Source organism: Condylura cristata, unplaced genomic scaffold (genome assembly GCF_000260355.1).
Source record: "Condylura cristata isolate star-nosed mole 26May11 unplaced genomic scaffold, ConCri1.0 scaffold00001, whole genome shotgun sequence".
Lineage (NCBI taxonomy): Eukaryota > Metazoa > Chordata > Mammalia > Eulipotyphla > Talpidae > Condylura > Condylura cristata.
This window is the reverse complement of record NW_004567102.1, coordinates 80,949,600-80,969,734: the sequence shown is the minus strand read 5'-3', so window position 1 is coordinate 80,969,734 and position 20,135 is coordinate 80,949,600. Positions and strand designations below refer to the sequence as shown.

At 45.5% G+C, this 20,135-nt stretch overlaps 1 protein-coding gene across 2 annotated transcripts in view; it reads right to left on the bottom strand.

Moving 5' to 3' along the window:
- MTHFD1L (methylenetetrahydrofolate dehydrogenase (NADP+ dependent) 1-like) overlaps nucleotides 1-20,135 on the bottom strand; it is a 138,766-nt gene that overhangs the window by 101,587 nt on the left and 17,044 nt on the right. For both annotated transcript variants that reach the window (XM_012721984.1, XM_012721977.1), the window contains exons 3-9: nucleotides 16,565-16,656; nucleotides 15,252-15,349; nucleotides 12,917-13,090; nucleotides 6,413-6,549; nucleotides 4,996-5,042; nucleotides 2,256-2,363; nucleotides 1,404-1,478 (exon numbers count right to left, since the gene is read on the bottom strand). In XM_012721984.1, coding sequence (XP_012577438.1) covers nucleotides 1,404-1,478; nucleotides 2,256-2,363; nucleotides 4,996-5,042; nucleotides 6,413-6,549; nucleotides 12,917-13,090; nucleotides 15,252-15,349; nucleotides 16,565-16,656 — 731 coding nt within the window. The remainder of the gene's footprint in view (nucleotides 1-1,403; nucleotides 1,479-2,255; nucleotides 2,364-4,995; nucleotides 5,043-6,412; nucleotides 6,550-12,916; nucleotides 13,091-15,251; nucleotides 15,350-16,564; nucleotides 16,657-20,135) is intronic.

Sequence of the window (20,135 nt, the reverse complement as noted above, 5' to 3'; positions counted from 1 at the left end):
CTCAGAGCAGCTCTTCAAAAGAGAACGACAATTAAAGAAGCTGAAAAAGAAAAAAAGAAACAGAGCAAGTGAACTGGGGTTCAGGCCAGCCCGTCTCCCTAAAAACAGGTGTGCGGTGATTGCATGTGGCTTCACCTCTCTTGGCAGTCAACACCGTTTTCACAAACCGAGGGTCTGTGGCCGCCCTGCGTCGAGTTAGTCCCTCGGCACTATTTTTCCAACAGCCTGAGCTACTGCTTTGTATACACGCTGCTCACAGATGACACTTAAGAAGGGACAGGGCACCATCATTCAACTGTTTTCTGTAGCGGGAAACCGAAAAGTCAGTGACCCGCTTAATGGTGACCCTCCCTTATTGGGGTGCTCTGGAATCAGACCTGCAGTATCTCCAAGACAGGTGTGCATCTGCTCTAAGTGGAAGTCACTGGGGCTTGTGACACACCTGTAGCGTGACAGATGGAAAATGGAGAGCGGCTGGCGGCACACAGGAACAGGCGGCAGGTCTGGGCGGGGCCCCCGGCGGCTCCTGCTACCCAGAGCCGGGCTTGGCGGGCAGTAAGTGCTGCTTGTATCATCACTGCTGCTGCAGGTCACTGGTTCTTTTTTCCTGATAATTCACATAGGGTCTGTGTCTGTGCTTTCTAAAGAAATTATTTCTAACTCATTGAGGAACTACCATGAAAACTTCCAATCCATCCACTTCCATCAAGGAAACAGCCTAGGAAAGTGGTTTCCATTAAACGAGGCTACGAAAAGGATCTGGGAAATAGACATGCGATGCAGCAGATGCTGAGGCTAGTTGTAGGTAGTCTGCAACCAGCTAAGTTTGGCTCAGCAAGAGAAGCAAGGGAGAGAATTTTTAAATCAACTGTTATCAACCAGTGACTGTGGATTATCCCTCCCAGTGATTTTTGAACCTCTAAAAAAGAGCAAGGGGAAACTGATGTGATGAGTAGGACATATGAGATAGCACCAGAAAAATAAAACGATCGGTAAGACTACTTACAAGTATAATCTTACTAAAAAAAACCAAACAAATAAACAAAAAAAAAAAAAACCACAAAACACCAAAAACCAAAAAACAACATGGATTTTCAAATTTCCCAGACAATAATAAAGGATTCGTAGGAATTCTCACTAGTTAGGTGACTGGTTTTCCATCCACATCAGCTAAGCGGTGTTCTTGCTTTATAGAAGAAGAAACTGAGACCAAAAAAGGTGAACTAGTTTGTCCACCCTGCTCCTTGTCTAGGACGCAGTTTTGTGCTCCTGGGAATACTGTCTGTTCATATAGAATATCTCAAAACCCATTCAAATCAATTCCAAAGCTTCCATCTTTGGCAACTTGTCTGATTTCTTTCCATGATAGCTTCTGTTTAAAAAGCCACAAAGAGGAAACTTACTTTCAGGCGAGCAAGCTGAATTTCTGAAAATTCTCGAACACCATTCACAGAAGGAACCAGTCGATTATAGAGAGCCTAAAAACACAAAAACAAAACACCACCAAAGTTTGAGGGCTAACCATGAATTTGGACAAGTCACAGATATGACAAAGTTCATTACATTTATAAACAGACTGTTTAGATTACAGAGCCTATTAAAATTCTTGACTCATGTAAACAATGTAGAGCTAAGTTCTGTCATCTCAATAAATCTGACTGGATCTGAAATAATGCATACTGCAGTGTTCGCATGAATGCATATTTCTTGATCTATAGCCTTGCAATGATCAAATCACATTTATCTGTATTTGGTTTCAAACACTTCCTAGGGAGTTACTGCAATGGGAGGAAATCATGATTTTTGTAAAACATGGGCATCTCACTTGTATCTGTGTTCCAGGTCTAAAGAACTGGCTCTCGGGACTCTGCCCCACTTCAGGTGAATGTTTTACTCCACACAGCCTGCACCCAAAGATAAACCAGGGGGCTGACCTCCTTCCAGGACATGAAGGGTATTCCATGTAATATTAGAGCCTTAAGATCTTTCTCCAATGCCCTAAGTCTAGACCGGAGAACAGCCCTAAGAGAACTGGTCTACCTTCAAAACTAAACTCAAAGAATAGTTAAACAATACAACCAACATAAATCTCCTACTGGCTTGGCAGCTGTCATATACTCCCTTGGGAAGCCAGCCAAAGTTGGATTTTCTACCCAAGAAACACTCTGAATAAAAGTTCAGAGTCCACAGATTCCAGAACATTCTCTACAAACTCCTCAGTAATCCACGAGTTACAGGATAAGAAACTTTCTCACCTTATCTGTCTGGGTGCTTTCGTGGAAAATCCTTGTATCGATAGCAGCAGCCAGCAAGTTATTGGCAGCGGTGATGGCATGGATGTCCCCAGTCAGATGAAGGTTGAACTATATAAAAAAGAAGGTCATCTTTCTACTTGTCTTGAACAAACACGGTGGCATTCAAGAACTTTCTGAGTAAATCAGACTTTCTGTTGATGATGGTTATTTCCAGCTAAGTCCATAAACAGTCTAAGTCAGAAAACCAGTATCAGGACCTTCCACTTGACAACACAGAATTCCAGATGCTTCCATTCTTGGGTGTATATAATGTGACACTGTAGTGGTCTTGGTGAATGCTTCCTTACTTTGATTTAATTCTGTGTGTTGATTATGATTTAGAAAATAGTAAAGTATCAAGTCTATTTTGGAATTAGGCAGGGATAAAATAATAGAATAAAATAAAATAGCATATAAAGTCTGAGATATAGAAAAATGTCATCTTAACAACACCATTAATTCTATTTTTTTTTTTTCTGCTCCAGGTGCACACAATTACTATTTGTACATAGCAAGTTTATAATGTGGAGACTTTGGGGGCTTATGAAATTGAACAGATGTATCCAAATGTTTCAGTCTCCTATGTCTGGAAACTCAAGTTTCACTTTCCCAATTATAAAGAACATGTACAATAGCTTAAGAAATAAAGTAATCACTAATAAATAATATATCTCAAGTAGTGGTTATTGGGTTAAAGGATTTGATATTACCAAATTCCTTTTTGAGAGGGTTGAAAGTGAAATAGGTCAGAAGGAGAAAGACAAACGTGTGATTTCACTTATATGTGGAACATGAAAAAATGAACTGATGAATGAGCTGAATAAAACAGACCATCAGCTCAGTTAGTGGTTAACAGGAGGCAGATCAGTCAGCTAACAAGTGAAGGACAGAACTGCACCTGTAGCGGTAAATTCAATGGGTTATGGAAAAACAGATTCTGATTTTTAATGGTGCACAGATGAAACAATGTAGTAATACATCTTTAAAAAAGAGGCACACACACAAAAAATAAAATTCTTGGGTCAAAATGCAAAAAAAAAGTATTTTGGTGGTATTTTAAGTTATATTTCTAAGAAGGCTAAACATTCAAATCTTACTATTAACATATATCTTATTTTATAACATATATAATAACTAGGAATACCAAAAAATGACACTTTACAAAATGTATTTGTTATCTTAACTGGGAGATCATTAAGACTCTAATAGGTTGCACCTGAGCTTTTGCACTTAATGGTACTATCTTTAGCATTTTATATCATTAGTCTTAAAGCATAATTAATTTGATATTTGACACAAGACTTTTTAATGCTATGTGAAGAAAACAGTTAATAAATTCCTTGCTCATAAAGCTAGTTTTTCCTTAGGATAAACTAAAAATGAATTTATTTGGGCCAAAGGGTATGAATATTTTAAAGGCACTTGTTACGTATTTGTAACTCCCCTTCAGAAAGGTTTTATCAAGATACACTTCCCAGCTGTGTATAAGGGTATATTTCAATTTTGTCGTTACAAAACCTATGATTACTATTCGAAAAAATCAACCCTGTCCACTTGACAGTAAAATGGTAACAGCAGTTTTCATGTAGATTAATTTGATTCTTAGTGAATGTAAACATTCACTGGCTATTTAATATTCTTTTCTGATGTTTCTGTTGAATCCTTTACAACTGGGATGAAAGTTTTTCTTTCTAGCTGTCTATCTGACCCCTATTTCGACGGCCACAGGCCCCCTCAGAGCCTTCCTTCCAGGTCCCCTCCCTCCCCGCCTCCCTGCACAGGTCAAAGCTCACACCATGACACCAGCAGTTCTCTGTTTCAATAAATAATCCTCGACTCGCTCAGCCCAGTGCCTGGATCTCAGCGCTGAGTCCCTCTCCTCACCCTCGCATCTAACCCTGCAAACATGTCTTCAATCAGCCACATCCTTTCGTCCAGCCCCCCACCTTCCTCCTGGCCACTGTTGCCTTGGGCCACTGGCTTAGTCTCCTTATTGTACACCTCCTGTCCATGCTATTCCCTGGACAGGCCTGCCCAGGGGCTCCCCACTGCTCTGGGGTGTCTTTCCCTCATCACCCCCCAGGCTGGCACCTTCTCACCCTCTAGCTGCCTTCCTCACTCTCAATTCTGCCATGCTAACATGTCCCCATGGTTATTTATTAAGTTTCTTCTGGTCTGAACTGTCTGTCCGAGGCACTGAGGAGTGGCCCTGTGCTGAACTGGGGAAAAAGAGGTGAAGAAAGAGGGTGTCAAATCCAGGAAACGGCTACCTGGTCGTGTGGGCCGTCTCCACTGTCACGCGGTAGTTTCAACAGCCTTCTGCCTGGAGGGTGACCAGAATCCCAGCCCTGCAGCGGATGCCGAGGGCAGCGACGCTGTCCCAAGCCGCTGGCCAAGACTGCCCTACCCTGCCACCTTCTGTTCTCTACCCCAAACTGGCCTCAGTTCTGGATCTTCTAACTTGTGCAAGTTTGTATACCCCTTCATATGTGACACTCAAGACTGGTGTTACCGGGCGACTGCCTTTATCATCCCCACCCCGATCTCGAAGACTACCCTGTAGTCTCCCTGCCATTCAGCCCTCCGTGGGTAAACACGTCTGCTGTCCCTTCAACAAAACCAGCGGTAATTCCTACTAGGAGCGTGAGCACCTACCGTGTGCTGACGGTCCGCTAAGTGCTGGGGCCCGCGGTTGACTTACCTCCTCCATGGGGATGACCTGAGCATACCCGCCGCCCGCAGCTCCTCCTGCACAAGAGAGCAGGTACAGCTGCAGTGAGTCACCACCCCCAGCCTCGGATGGACAGAGCTGGCACACGGCCCCCCCCCCCACATGTGTGCCCCGCGCATGTGAAGTGACAGGTAGCGGGATGCGTGACCAGTCAGGAGGGGAGAAGCCCACACGCCCAACTATTCCGTAGGAGGGCTGTGTCTTCTTGCTTTATTCTTTAAGAGGGTTAAGATAACAGCACATGTTGTCACAGCCAGACATACACTGGAGGACGTGAGGTTAAGTTATTAATTTATCGACAGGTCCGTGTGGCCACATTTCACCCAATGACACGGACATATAAGCATCAAATAACTTTGCTTAAAAACCCTATCCGATAACCTGAGATTGACACACTGTGAAGTTTGGTTTATTTTAGATTATAGTACATAAGATGTGTCACACTGTTCATCCCTCAAAGTTGTAAAGTGACTATATTTAAAAGGCTGTTCTTTCTCTACCTTGCACAGGCATATCAGTGGACAGTTTACCCTGCTGACGGTCCGTGGGGGAGCCCGCTACTATCAGTCTTTTCGCCCTTTTAGAACTGTGGCTCAGAGAGGTTATGGCTGGTGAAAAGTCACACAGCATGGAGGAAGCCCTGAGTAATGCTTACTGCCCCAAGTCCATTGTTCCTTCTACTGCATAATGTGTGGCATGGTCTATCAGGACCGGTGAGTCATGAGATGCTAACATTTGCAACAGTAATACGAAGACAGCATGTTGGGAAGCTCCCAGAGCCAAGAACAAAGAGCAACAGCAGCAATAAAGGCTACTGCAAAGTGAGTGAGACTCCACGATGAATTTATGAGAGGGGGAGGAGGACTTCCATCCTCTCTGTTCAGCCTACTTCTGAGTTCCTCAGGGCACGCCGTGGGGTTGACCTAAGGTCTCTACTGCCACAGAAACACCTTCCTTCCGCCGTGGCTGGCATGATTAAACACCAGTACAAATGGCAAGATCACTCCTGAGGAAACCAGAAGGCTTCCAGTGGGGTCCACTGAAGCCCCACTGAGGCCCAACCTACAAGGCGGCGGGGTGGGGTGGAGAGGGCCAGGCAGGAGAGTGGGGTTGCACATGTGGAGGGGGGCCACAGGCAAGACAGAGTAGGGGTGCACACAAGGCGGAGAGGGGTGCAGGCAGGGCAGGGTGGGGACTCATGCAGGGAGGGGTGGGGTGCAGAGAGGACAGAGTAGGGGTGCACACAGGGCGGGGTGGGGGTGCATGCAGCATGCAGGGATGAAATGTTTCAGGTTCTCATAAGATTCCCATGTCTGCTGATGTGCTCTTTAATGTCCTTCCCCGACAATTTTGTTCTGAAAACCACACTTGGCAGTGCATCAGGTACCTTTCACTCCGAAAGTCGGCCCTTGGGAAGGCTGCCGCAGGCAGGCGAAGGAGTTGATGTTGAGGTGCGCGGTCAGCGCCTGCACGAGCCCCACGGTGACCGTGCTCTTCCCTTCCCCGAGGGGCGTGGGGGTGATCCTGGCGGAATGGGGGAGAGCCCCTTTAGTAAGATTTCCAACCCGAGCTACCAGCACCGAACCTGCAGGTGTCGGTGAACATGGGAATTTTGTCCTGTTGGCCCAACCTGGTCTTCCCACTGCGCAGTCCAGGCTCACTAGAATCAAGTTCCAGATGTACCGCTGGGCCGAGACTACAGAAACGTGCTCACGTGGCAGCATCCTGACAACTTGTCACTTGTAGAAATGGGATAGAACCTTCCGTCAGAATGGCTCAGATGATTACAAAGCCGATGTCATTGTGGCCGGTGGGCCATTTGGCTCTTGTTCTTACAAGGCCGGTCACTGGGGGCATCATGTGGGTGTGGTGTTAATGCAAAGGTCCACCGGAGAGCGACTGCCTGGCCCTCCCCTGGCGTGGGAAGGAGCCGGCCGCCCCTGCTCATCGCCTCCTAGACCTCAGGGCCCAGCCTGGTCTTTGAAAGGTCTGCACGCAGCTGAGGGGGGAGCTCGCCCAGGGCTGCACTCGACCCAGACAGCTCCAACAGGCCGCATCGTTCCCCGAAGAGGAGCTGTCTGCGCTACTAAAGCCCCCTATTCCCTAGAGAGACCAAGAAGCCCCTATTTGGAAAGAACTCGTGCGGAATTCGCCCCAAACTGAGCCAGTCACCCGTGGGGGGTGTGGGTCTGCAGAACCAACAGGCATAACTGCGTCGTCATGTTAACCGGGCCGGGTGTGAGAGGCTCCCGAGTGAAGCTCCACTGGCCTGTCCCCTGGAGCACGAGAGCCACCGTTTGAAGACCTGTCCTCTGGGCACCTGTGAATTAAATGCGGTGAGTTGGCTGTCTGGACACTCACCCACAACAAAACTCGCGATGGCCTCCTGACCTGTACACTGCACGACGTGGCCTCGGGGACACATCACATACCTCAGTTAGCCCAGCCCACGCCACAATACAGTCATCAGCTCGCACGTTATTAAGGATGAGACATGGCGGCTAGACCTGGGGACCATGACAGCTGAGCTGGACGCCGGCACTGTCCAGCACAGGCTGATGGCAACTGTGCAGACACATCAGCCATGACCGTGAATGGCCGTCACTGAGGCAGGGAAACAGGACGCTGAGGCTATACGGTGGGAGCTTCTGGAAGGGGGGTGTCTCCCTGGACTGGGACAGCAGGCAGGTCGCCAGGGCCACTCAGGAAGCTGCTGAGCTGGAAGTCAAACCCAGCCAAGTTGTCTGACTTCACTAGCTGTTGCCACGGACAGAGATGGCGATCTACAATTAGCAACTTAATGCATGGGACAGGGCATCGAGAAGGGACCCAGGCGGCTCCCTTGAGGTACATTTTCTCTGAAGGGATGTTACGGAGAAGAAAGTACTGAAAGAAACTACTAAGGAGCACTATAAAGCCAGAGACCCTGCAGGAGGTGGTGTTTCCTGGAAGGTAAGTGAGGGCTCACAGGGCCAGAAGAGGTGGCGTGGCTGGCCCTGAAGGGCTGGGGAGACAGCATGAGAGCGCTTGGGGAAGGGACTCTTCGGGTCCAAGATGAGGACTCCAGGCTTGTGCTTGAGTCCCTGTTCTCTGACCTGAGATGCAGCATGAGCTGAAGTAGCGACAAAGCTCACGCCCTCACAACAGGCTGCAGAGCATAATGGAGTCCATGACCAGGGGGTTTGAGCGCCAGACTGAGCATTTGCTGTTTGCAAAGGAAGAGGTGGTTTTCTTAAACTGTCACATGAAGGATTACATTTTCATTCCCAAGGATATGCTGACAGTCTGCAGGAGACGGCCCAAAGCAGACACGCCCAGTGATGACCTCCTCAAAACTTCAGCGGGCCATCCAAGTCTTAATTGGAAACATACTGCTGAGCTTTCTGCCAACTAATACAATTCAGGAAAGAAATCAGAAAGTAGGAAGGATTTATTGGGAGCCATAAGTAGAGCTACAATAAAAATGTTATTTCACCTCATTCCTAATTTCGGTATCAAAATTTGGTTTTAGGGTCATCTTCTATCTCTGGCTCAGGTTACAAATGATCATGGAAAGAACAAGCTCTATGCTGACCTGACTCCCCTTTCTAGAAGAGCTTAGGATTTTTGGAGCTAGAACTGTGATTTCTGTTCACTGCCTTACTCAACACTTGCAAGCAATTACCTGCTGGGCTCCCAGAGCATTGCAAGATGATCACACTAAGGGCAACATCATAGCCTCCTGGCATGCCTGTCTCCCATACAGGGCCTTGAGCAGGCAGAGATAAAGTGACGTAGCTCCCTTCTAGGGCATTAGAAGCAAAACAGCAATGCCTAACAAAAGACAGCTCCTCTTGGACCCTCCCTGGGTGCAGCGGGTTGAAGCGCAGCACTGTGACACTGTCCCCAATCACTGAAGCTCAAGTTCGATCCCCGGCCAGGGAGCTGACTCACATGGCCCCGCAGACCTCTCATGACCCGCCCAATGCTCCCCTCAGCAGTATGCTTCAGTACACCTGCCTGTTCTGCTCCCACTCTGTCTCTGGTGAATCCTCTCATCCCCGGCATTCCGGCCTGTACCCCAGTTCCTGCGTGGACAAATAAATACATCTTCAAAAAATAAAGTAATTCTTCTAAGACCAAGATTATTTATTTTCAACCACAGTAAGACCCTCTCAGGCATTCTGTGACACTCAGCCACTGACTGACAGTCTGCATCACTCAGAGGCTAGGAAGCTGTTGATGCAGAGGGCAGTGGGAACACTGCCCTCGAGATCTCAGACTCAGCATTACTGACGACGATAAACTCCAAACCTAGAAGCGCGTAAGACAGACGCCTTAGCCCCAGGGTCTTGAGGGTCTGGGAGGTTTCTTAAAAAGCCTATTATTACTAGTGATAAATTCCCTTGTTCATTTGCCTGTGATCCATACTTGACTGGGGTAAATAGTTCAAGTCCTACCGGTGGTGATTTCTTCTAGATAGCTTTGTTCTATTTTGCAAGTTGTGTCAAGAAAGGAAAAAATGCACAGCTATCTAGTTGTCCAAGGCAGACAAGCAAAATCTGAGCAAAGGCAGCAAGGCTATTTTCACATGGACCAAAATAATAGGTTCAAACTTTTAAAAAATCAAATCAAATCGCTGGTATTTGGCACTATCCAGAAACCAAAATTGAAGGATAGAAAAGCTATTTTCCTTTAATACGAATCGCAGTCTGTTCACAGACCAGTTTGGGCCTCTCTTTTAGCTGTATTGTGCAAGCAGTTCGGAGGCGTTCTAGAAACTTCTACACCGAAATCAGTAAAGGGCCGGTGGAGATCAGCCCTGCGCACACACTCAGGGCCCCTCAGCTGTACTCTGAGTCAGGTTCTCAACAAATTCCTTTTCATTAGTGTAACTGGGAAAATATGTAAAACTCAAGAGCCCTTCAGATTCTTTTGGCTTATTTCCTTGAACAATTCCCAATACTTTTCATTTTGTCAGGCAAAGCAAATAAAGTGATATGTAGGTGTAAATACCATTCGATGTGTAGCTGATGAAATACAGATGATTCTGACAAAGCAAGATACTGGGGTTTAGAGAATAGGTTTTCTTTTAAACAAATTAATTTGTTTTGCACTGGGATATTAATAGTAAGAAATTTCTTTAAAAAATTTCATTGTTTTATATTTTAATCCCATTGTTGATATATTTAAATCACATTTATACCTAAATTAAAATTATAGTACAAACAGATTGTTATTTACGTTTGAAAAATTATTTGGTTATTTGAAGTCTTCTAAAGCACCAGAGAGATTAGAGATAGTATTCAGAGAAAAAGAAGGCAACACGCAATGGTTATTTACTGCATAATCTCTATGTGTACAAGAGACAGATGCACAGATGAAGTCCTGTAAATAAAGAATTACAAAAATTGAGCACTGCTGAGTAAGCACAGTGCTTCTCCATTTTTATGTTAAAAACTTATCTTTGCAAAAAAGCAATATTATCTTCAAGATAAAAATCCTTTCAGAATAAAGGAAATAATTCTCCATTGAATGAATAGGTCATTTATATTTCTGAAGAAGTTGCCACGGTATAATTTTTCTATAACTAATTTTTCTGACCAAACATGGAGATGATGATTTCTGACTTTGAACTTTTCGATTTAAATTGTGTTTTACTTAGATTAGATAAGGAAGGCAGTTTACACACTGAAAAAAGTCCTGAGTTTATGGAATTCGGTGTGGTATGTAACTTCCACAATCTTCCCAGTGTTGCCGCAGCTGCATTTCAGTCTCTACAACCTAATCTCAAATGTTTGGGTTTTTGTTCCAAAGCAATTGAAGGCAACACAATTAATGTGTGCGCCTGTCGAGGTCTTTGTTACGTAAGAAAACTTATGCTACAACTTCAGTAAAAGGGCTCTTGCTCTCTTGGAGTTTCATCTGTACTTGAGATTTCAGGTTTAATTTTTATTTCTACCTACAATCTGGCAACCTGGCTGGTTTAGCTCCGTTACACAAGAAGCGCGTATGAGCAAATGTGGAGCCCTGTTTGAAGGCAGGGACACGTAGCTGGACCCCTAAAGAGCCAGGCTGGGCCACACCTCAGCATGTGGCTGGAGGCTCAGCTTGGACAACAGGACTTCAAGCTGAGAACCTGGCAACAATCCCTGGATTGGACGGACTCTGTGTTCACAGGTAAGGACAAAGCTCTGTCTGGAGCTGTGTTTTCATTCCTACAACTGACAAGTTCCAAATGGAGTAAGTCACAATCATTCCATATGAACGACCGCAGAGAGCCTGCCTTCATAAGCGGAGAGGCTACCATTCTGAGCTTTCTTTACACCCTCCTTGCCTGAAATGGGGAGGGAAAACCAGCAAATGCAGCTATGAAGACCGCTGCAAGCCTGGAAGAAGGGAGGCAATCCGAGGATGAGATGTTCTAGTGGCGCTGGAAGTCGTATGCCCCAGAGCGTTTACTCATGACCAGGACGCTGGTCTTGGGCTCCACCAGCTGCATGCTCCAATTTCTGGAACTTGTTAATTTTAGCACTATTTATAATAGCGAGGTCAGACAGTAAGTGCCCACCAATAGAACCAACAGAGTGGGCTACTTACATTGTGGGCTATTATCTTTCTGTCCTGATATACTTGAAGAATTAGAAACAATCTGCATCCCCAGGAGCTGAGCTACAGCAGTGCCTCCAGGTGACCATCCAGGGCCTGGAAAGATGTTAAATGGGGCACACCCAACTTACCCCCCCCCCCCCATGCTAACTCCTTTCCCCAGAAGGTTTAAGCACCTCAGATGCTAGCACTGGAATGTCAGGTAGTCATGAAAAATGGTAACAGGGCTCTCCACAGATCCCACAGACCAGGGTGTACAGCACACTGCTGAATGAGCGGGCTGCTTATGGGCAGCCTCTGTGGGGTGCTCTCATTTAGGAAAGACACCCCGTGTCCAGAGGGCCAAAGGTCACCCGCCATTTCCTTTGGGTTGTAGGGGTTGGGCTGGTTTACGTTCTTATTTATACTGTCTGTATTTTGGAATACTTTTACAAGAGGTATGCAAGAGTCTTACAAGCAGAAAAGGAAATGGAGCACTTCCATTAATAATTAAATATGTAAAATAAAAGTTCACTATGATCAAGTTCAGCTTTAAGAAATGTCTCTGCCTAACAAACAGGTTCTGTGCCAAGAGCCTTGGCTTCTATATCCTCAGCAAGCCCATGCAATGAAATTTCAAGACAACAAAGGAATTTATATGGGCTCCTGATGTTCCCTGAGGTCACATTGAGTAAATATTTGCAATCCCTCGTTTTCTATCATTTTTCAACTTGTGAATGCCTTTTGTTTTAAAAAGAGGGAAGTATCACAAATGTTCTTTTTCACAAAAAACTGTGCTTTTTCTAAAATGACCAACACAAATAAAAATAGCCCAACCATGTTAATTTTGAAATGCAAGCAAAGAAAAGTACTGAATTTTGGTTATGCAAATAAGAAGTAAGATATCGGGGAGATTCAACAGAGGACACCTCCCACAATCATCTATACCTTTTCCAGTAAAATATTCTTGCTAAGGACACATAAAAACCCTGCTCAGTCCAGTACTTTATTTTTAACTCTGATTTTGATTTTGATCATGAGAAATGATGAAAAACCCAAGAAGATGCAAGAGGAATCAAAAGAAAAGCATGAGAAACAAAGCATGAGTATTAGATCAGTAATTCCCCACACTATTTTGTGGAGAACTTTTTGCACTGAAAATAAAAACTCAACTTTAGCAGAGACAGGAACACCAAGCTACATGGACACAATTATGTGCACTCTGAGGACAGCATGGATTTGAGGATGCTGAGAACAGACACAACCGGGGAAGAGCATTTAATAAACGCGTCCTTTTAGGAAAACAGACATTCAAAGTTCTTACCCGGCCACGATGACGTATTTCCCATCTGCTTGATCCCTTAACCTCTCGAGGAGGGACAAACGCACTTTGGCTTTGCTCTTGCCATAGATTTCAATTTCCTCTGCGAGCAATCCTATCTCCTTGGCAAGGACTTCCACGGCTTTGGGGGTCTGTGCTCTAGAAATCTCGATATCGCTAAGGGGGAAACACAGCAGAGAAGAGTTTTCTCAGCTTAGGTGGTCGCTGCTAGTGCGAAAGGCACCCACACACCCCGCCAAGAGTGAAACCCACGCCAGGACTCTGCGGTCTTTCTCCCAGGCAGTGTTCACACAACTGCTAACAATTACCGTGCACCGGAGAATGATACTTTCTTTAGAGAAGCGACTCTGGAAAGCTCATAAGGATGCAACATATCAGCCAGGCACAAAGGTAACACCTAGGCCACAGGAGAGGAGAACTGCTTAAGCTGTGTGCCCAGAACCTTCCTGTAATGAAAACCCACCAGCGTGCAAAGGGCTCACTGCTGGGGGCGAGTCCCAGAGGCTGCGAACTGCCAGGAGCCTGTTTGCTGCTCTGACTGGGCTAGCCACATGTGGCTCTTGGCTATCTGAGAAATGTGGAAATGCTATTTTGTTTTATCTGTGTCCATGTTTTCCCTTCCCTATTTCAAGGCCAAAGTCCTATTTCCAAATATTGTATTAATTACATGATGGTCAGAAAAAGGACCCAGGGCCTGCGGTTCCATTTCAGACACAGGAGATCGCAGGAGGTTGGGTGTGTCTCTGGGCAAACGGATCTACCAGGGCAAGCGAGCAGCCCTGAGAGTCTTTGGGAGTGTGTGCTGATCTTGGTGAGCCCTTTGGGGTCCCCGAGCTCAGCGTTTGCTCTTATTGGAGGGTCAGGCCATCCGTCAGGAACTGACCACCTGGTGGACCTGCCAGAGCAGGGGGGTGCGGGGGGCATCAGCGACTGCACGGCAGACGTGGGAGAGGACAGCCTGCGCCCACGGGTGCTGGGAGCAGGCAGCCTCTGGGTCTGCAGCCTGCACTCCACCTCACACGAGCCCACATTCTCCAGGACCCTAAGGGAGCCAAACGTAGCCAAGGGAGCTAACGGTAAGCCTACACCCGGGTCCACGACCCCGCAGGGTATAAGAGCCAGTGGGCTGCACTCTGGGACCCTGCTGCTGACCCTCCCAGGTCCTCTGCACTTTCCTCTGCAGGCTCCTGCCCCGCTTCCCTGCCCACGCGCCCACTTCATCTTTGTCTGGCTGTTCTGTCTGTTTCTCTCCAGCCACAGTGTCCTACAAGGAAGTGCTCGTTCCTGGAGGAGCTCCAGCTTTCTCTCCACTAGTCTAGAGTGATAGTGACATCATTTTGATTTCCTGAGTGATTTATAAAGGACTCCGCCTGTCTGCCTTCCCCTGTGGCTCTACAAGTCAGACTTGGTTATGTAATTAAATCATTTAGGGGGTTGCAAGCAGACTTTATTTTGAGTTGTACAAAGAATTTGGTACACAATTTGGACCAGTCCATCTTAACCTCTCTCCAAGTAGAATTTACTCATCTGCCTTTATAAATTAAGGTCCTCATACAACATAAATAACTGTAAAAATGAGGTGCTTTCTGAAACGGACTGCACAACGACGGGATGGTATTGCAAAGAACATTCCTCAGAAGCTCAGAGTTAATGAGCACAGAAGATGACTAGGAGGCTGTTTGTTCAGGGATAAAGCACAGCCTGGACGGACTGGTCAGTCTGGTAGGTCTGACTGGACCCTGTGTGCAGCTGCCAGCCCAGGGACACAGAGGTCAACTCTGAGAAGCTGCTGGTTAGCATGTGAAAGTGAGTCCTGCTGGAGCTTTTAGCTGCCAGCCCAGCAGCTGGCTTAACCTGGGAAAGCAAAGATATTACACGTGTGTCCCGGATGAAGGGGCAGGGCTGAGTCCCTGAGCAGCCAGGGGCCTCGGCGTGAGTCCGGAAAAGGCATTTATTTCTCTGGCTCAGATAGCTTATCTGACTAATTATTCTAAATCACAGACTGAGGCTTGCCCTGCCATTCCTATTTCCAAATTTATACAGAGACAGTATTACACAATATTCATTAAAGAGCACCAAAGGAAACAACCATCTGGGTTTCTCCGTGGTGTTACCACGCTCTGCAGAAGCTCAGCGCCCAAGTGGGACGCCTCGGCTTGGTTGGTCCTTTACCCCCAGGGTGGAAGCAACTGCGTGACAGCAACTTGACGAGAGCAAATTATAGACCGTCCACGCCACCCACCACGGGCTATGTCCCTGCTTTATGGGTGACTGTGGGTATTTAAGGCACTTCAGGGGGATGACATTAGTCAGTTACCTCGGAACAGGGGACAGAGGCTGAAGCTTCAGGCAGTGCAGTCTCCACCTGGAGTGTTGCTGTTCCCGAAGCCACCTCCGGCCGCTACTGACCATATTCTTCAGTGGAGAGAAAGGAAAGCATGTCATAACAGCAAGAGTGGATCAACACAATGTATCCACAAATGAAAATATGGTCCCGCAGTATTATATCATGGGAAGAATTATAAAGGTGCACAATAACCCAAGTGAAGAGCAAGCGTTGGAATTAAGTTAAGGTAATTGAAGGAAAAGGTGAGATACTGGTACTGATAAAACAGTGGAAGTGTTGACCAAGACATCAAACACAAGCAGCCAAATACGCTGAGTAGTTTCTTCATCTCCAGTAAAAAAGATGAACGAGGAAACAATGACAAGGCATGAAGGATCAGCTTGGATGTCCAGCTTCCAAGACATGTAACACTGTTCCAAGCGCAATTCTCATACAGTTGATAAAATAAGACAAACAGACTGAATTATTAAATAGTGACACACACACAGATAAAATTGGTGTTAGCTGAAATGTAACATGCAATCCTAATAGAAATATATCACTTCCTGTTTTGAAGCCAGTTAATTTTGAGACCAAATCCCTTTCCCATGAACAGGACTTAGACTTGGTAGCTCAAGTCTAGCAAAGAGGAAAAGCAGACGTGGGTGTGAGACTTTGGAATCAAGGTCATCAGACCTATGCAGTTTCCTCTTTTCCCTTTCACTGGATCCCTCATTCCAGGGATATTGGCCGCCACACCAGGCGAGGTCCCAAAGATGAGGAGCCAATGCCTGCCGCCAACACTGAGTGAGGAATCAAATACCACACACCCACAGCCACGTGTGCGCCATCTTGGAAGTGAATCCCTGGGTTCCAGTCAAGTCTTAGGATGTCTGCAGCCTCCAATAACATCTTGATCTTAACCACTGGAGAGACAGAGAGCCAGAACCACCCAGTATGGTGCTTCCAAATATCTGACCCACAGAAACCATGACAAAATCAATGTTTGAGTTGCTAGATTTGGAAAGTAATAATTGATTACACAAGAATAGATAATTAATGACAGATTATGATTTAGGTTCCTGTCCTGTTCTTGCCAAATGACTAATGGCAATTACCTCATTTTTCTAAGTCTACACTTCCCTATTTATCAAATACATTACCTTACAGGATTGCTGAGACTTACTTACTTACTTATGCTTGTAAAGTGTTTAACGCTGTGCCCATTAAGTAAAAGAAACCTTTGCAAAATGTTAACAGCTATTAACCAGAGCGCCAAACTCCAGTATCTGTGTTGAACAAACCTGAATCCGCAGAGCTGCAGCAAGAAGACTCACATCATCTTCTGCAAAGAGACCACTAAAATTTACCCCAGGAACACCACATCCAAGCTTCCCTGCAAAAAATGAAGGGGGGGGGGGTAAAAAAGAAAAAGACTGAGAATATTGTGTCATGATAACCAACTGATACTTGTAAAAAGGCAGCAAGTTGGTGGGAATGTCTAGTCAACGTGGAAAGCTGTGTGGCGCTTCCTTAAAACACGAAAAATGGATCTATCATATGATCCAGTGATCCCACTCCTAAGAATCTACAAAAAGGAAAACTGCCCATCCTATGTTGATTGCAGCACTATTTATAATAGCCAAGATATGGAAACAACATAAATCCTCTGAAGCAGATGAGCAGATCAAGAATTTGAGGTCTATATACACATGGAATACTATCCAGCAATCAAAAATATAAACTCATGCCATTCACAGCAATAAGAATGGAGCTGGAAAGGATTATGCTCAGTGAAATATGAAGGAAAAATAAAAATATTGGATGGTTTCACTTTAATATGGAATATGGAGAAACCGAAGAGTTAGGAAAAAGACAAGACTTGCAGACAAAAGAGAGCTCTGAGGCCACAGCAGGGGAGGGGGAGGGGAATAAGGGGGTGGGCGAGCAGAAAGGACAGTGGCGATGGCTCATGGGTGCTGTGGTGGTGGGAGAACCATGAGGTGATTGGATCACGGTGACTGATTCTTCTACACACTGCTCTGTATTTCACAAACGTTCCATCATGAACAATGTGTAGCAGCATCAAGGTGACGTTAAAACTGAGTCAAGGCTGTGAATACAGAGAATCTGAATGAAAAGGGCAAGTCAGCAAAGCAGAAATACATTCCTGAGAAATGTGGTGGTTGAAGAGCAGCAGAAGGAAGATCAAAACCTTCCCCCACATGGAGGCCGGGCTTCCTCTGAAGGGCTGTCTACACTGGGAAACAGGTCGCACCCCCAACCAAAGGAGTCTTTTCGCCAGCACGAAACAGTCCCCAGGAACTCGGGGGCCCCCAAGGAACGAACCAATGAATCACATTAAAAGATGGCCTTTCGGCCCTCCCTGGTGGCGCAGCGGGTTAAAGCACTGCACTGAGAAGCTTAAGCCACTTCCACAATGAGTTCGATTCCTGCCTGCCCCGGAGGAGTCCACATGGCGCAGCAGACCTCTCCTGACCCGCCCACTGCTCCCCTCAGCAGTGTACTTCGTTGATCTGCCTGTTCTGCTCCCCACTCTGTCTCTGGTGAAGCCTCTCGCTGCCCCTGCATCTCTGGCCTGTACCCCAGTTCTGTATGAATAAATAAAATCTTAACAAACAAAAAAGATGGCCTTTCATTTATAATTTCTCTTAAAATAACCAAACTTTCTACAACAAGAAACTTTAAAGCTTATGTGTGAAAACGCTTTTCCCGGAATCAGAACAGCCCTTCCCCTGACAGGAGCCGTTAGGAGACCACTCTAGGAATTTTGCCAGGATGAATGAAATGGGGGGCTGGAGAGTGGCAGGCAAAGCCAAGTCTCCGGTCTTCACGCCATTTCTGCGGCATGGAAGTGATTCAGCTTCTCTGCCAGCTGGCTGGGGCCCTGCTCATCACGAAAGGGCTGCTTGACGCCACAGAGTGAACTCTCAACTATCTACCACCACCCAGGAAAGTTAAGTCACTCTGAAAAATTTTACAGGAAGCTGAAAACCAGAAACAACTGAAAATTACAAATCATTATGGATCAAACTTCCAAAAAACATTGGTGATTAATTTTTCAGTTAAGTATATTAACCTGTAGAATAAAAATAAAATGCAGTAAATGAAATTACACTTTAATTTTTATGGCCATGCTCTCAAGTATCACTTGTAACTTAAAACACGTGACTTCATTTATCAAATGACAATATACTGTTTTTAAAAACATACAATGTTAAGGATTTTCAAAGAAAAGAATATAATTAAAATATTAGTACTAATATTTTATGAGTAGCCACTTTGAAATGACTGAAAAAAAATTAAGATGGAATAAATAGGCTATATTCCAAGTGGCTTGAAACTTTGCAAACTGTAAAAAAAAAAAACCCACAAACATTAAATAGTGTACAGAAAACTAAAATTTGAAATGAAAAACTGGTAGTGAGATCTCAGAGATGGATCCAAAACACCCAGAATTTCCTGGAAAAAAAATTTTAGGGGAAATTGGTAGTAAAGACAATGGATTTGAGAATAATTAAGACTCAAAGGTCATAAGCAAGTATCATATTTTATCCCGCGTGCACAAGCTAACAACTAAATTACACCATGGCCCTAATTTACTTAAAGCTGCCTTCTTTGTTCCTGGGAATTCCATTGGCCTGGTTCCTTCCTTGGGGAGGCTTTTTCAAAGGCAGATTGCAGCCTGCTTACCTGAAGACTGCAGGTTATTTAGCATGCCAGGGTGTGGGGAATTCGCAGGGGCGGGCAGAGGGACATGGTCAAGGGCCTCCTAACAGTCTGCCTCTCCAGAGCCTGAGCTGCTTCTCAGCTCACACAGACTTTGAGTACAACGCAACTTAACAATTAAAAAAAAATTATATAACTCCCTTCTTTTTGAGTCAGATTTGTCCTGGCTCCCAATTCCAAGCTCTTTCCACCACCTAGGGCCCACTGGTCGTTCCCCGCCACCTCCCCCACCCAGGCCACCTGAATGGAATCACATTCTCTTAGAATGATGCTGTAAACAACTGCACTGCAGAGTTGCAGGCTTTTTTTTTTTTTTTTTTTACAAGATTGATTTATGCTTGCAGAACTGGGGTACAGGCCAGAGGTGTGATTGGTGAGAGGACTCACCAGCAACAGAGTGGGGAGCAGCAGGCAGGTCAGAAGAGAGCTGTAGCACCACGTGGATCAGCTCTCTAGCCGGGGACTGAACTTGTGCTGCAGTGGCTTCAAAGAGCTTAATAATGCAGTGCTTTAACCCGTTGCGCCACCAGGGAGAGCCCAGAGTTGCAGTTTTGATTCTGTTCTCTGACATCTAAAGCCAGCTTTTCTTTGTTCCACTTGTTACATCAAAAAATAGATCCTCATCTTGGGGTGCAGGATGTTACTTGGGGTGCATTAGACTTTCATAGGCATTTCAAAGCATTGCAAGATCATGGCCCACTTCTTTCACTTGATTTAATAATTTTTGAAAAACAAAAACAAAAACATCCTATGGCTGGAAAACAGAATACTGAAGATTCTGAATACTGAATACTGAAACGCCCCTGTTTTAAATCTAAGAATCATCCCACAGAAGAGTGACCCAATCCAACAAGGTAGGATTCCAAGCACGGCTTCTGGGATATCAGCCATCAGGAAGACCTCTCCTGGGATCAGGTGTTCAATAAAATGCCTCTCTAGAATTACCTCATCATAAATCACTAGGCCCCATCTGTTTTTACTGGGGGTGGGGGGGTGGGGAGATCCTATACCATTAGGATGTGTATGAAAATTTCATTATGAAACTCTGCCTTCACTCCATCACAAGTTTATTAAAAATTCTTTTGCTCTTCAGTTTAAATAAAAGCACCTTTCTTTTTAGTCATA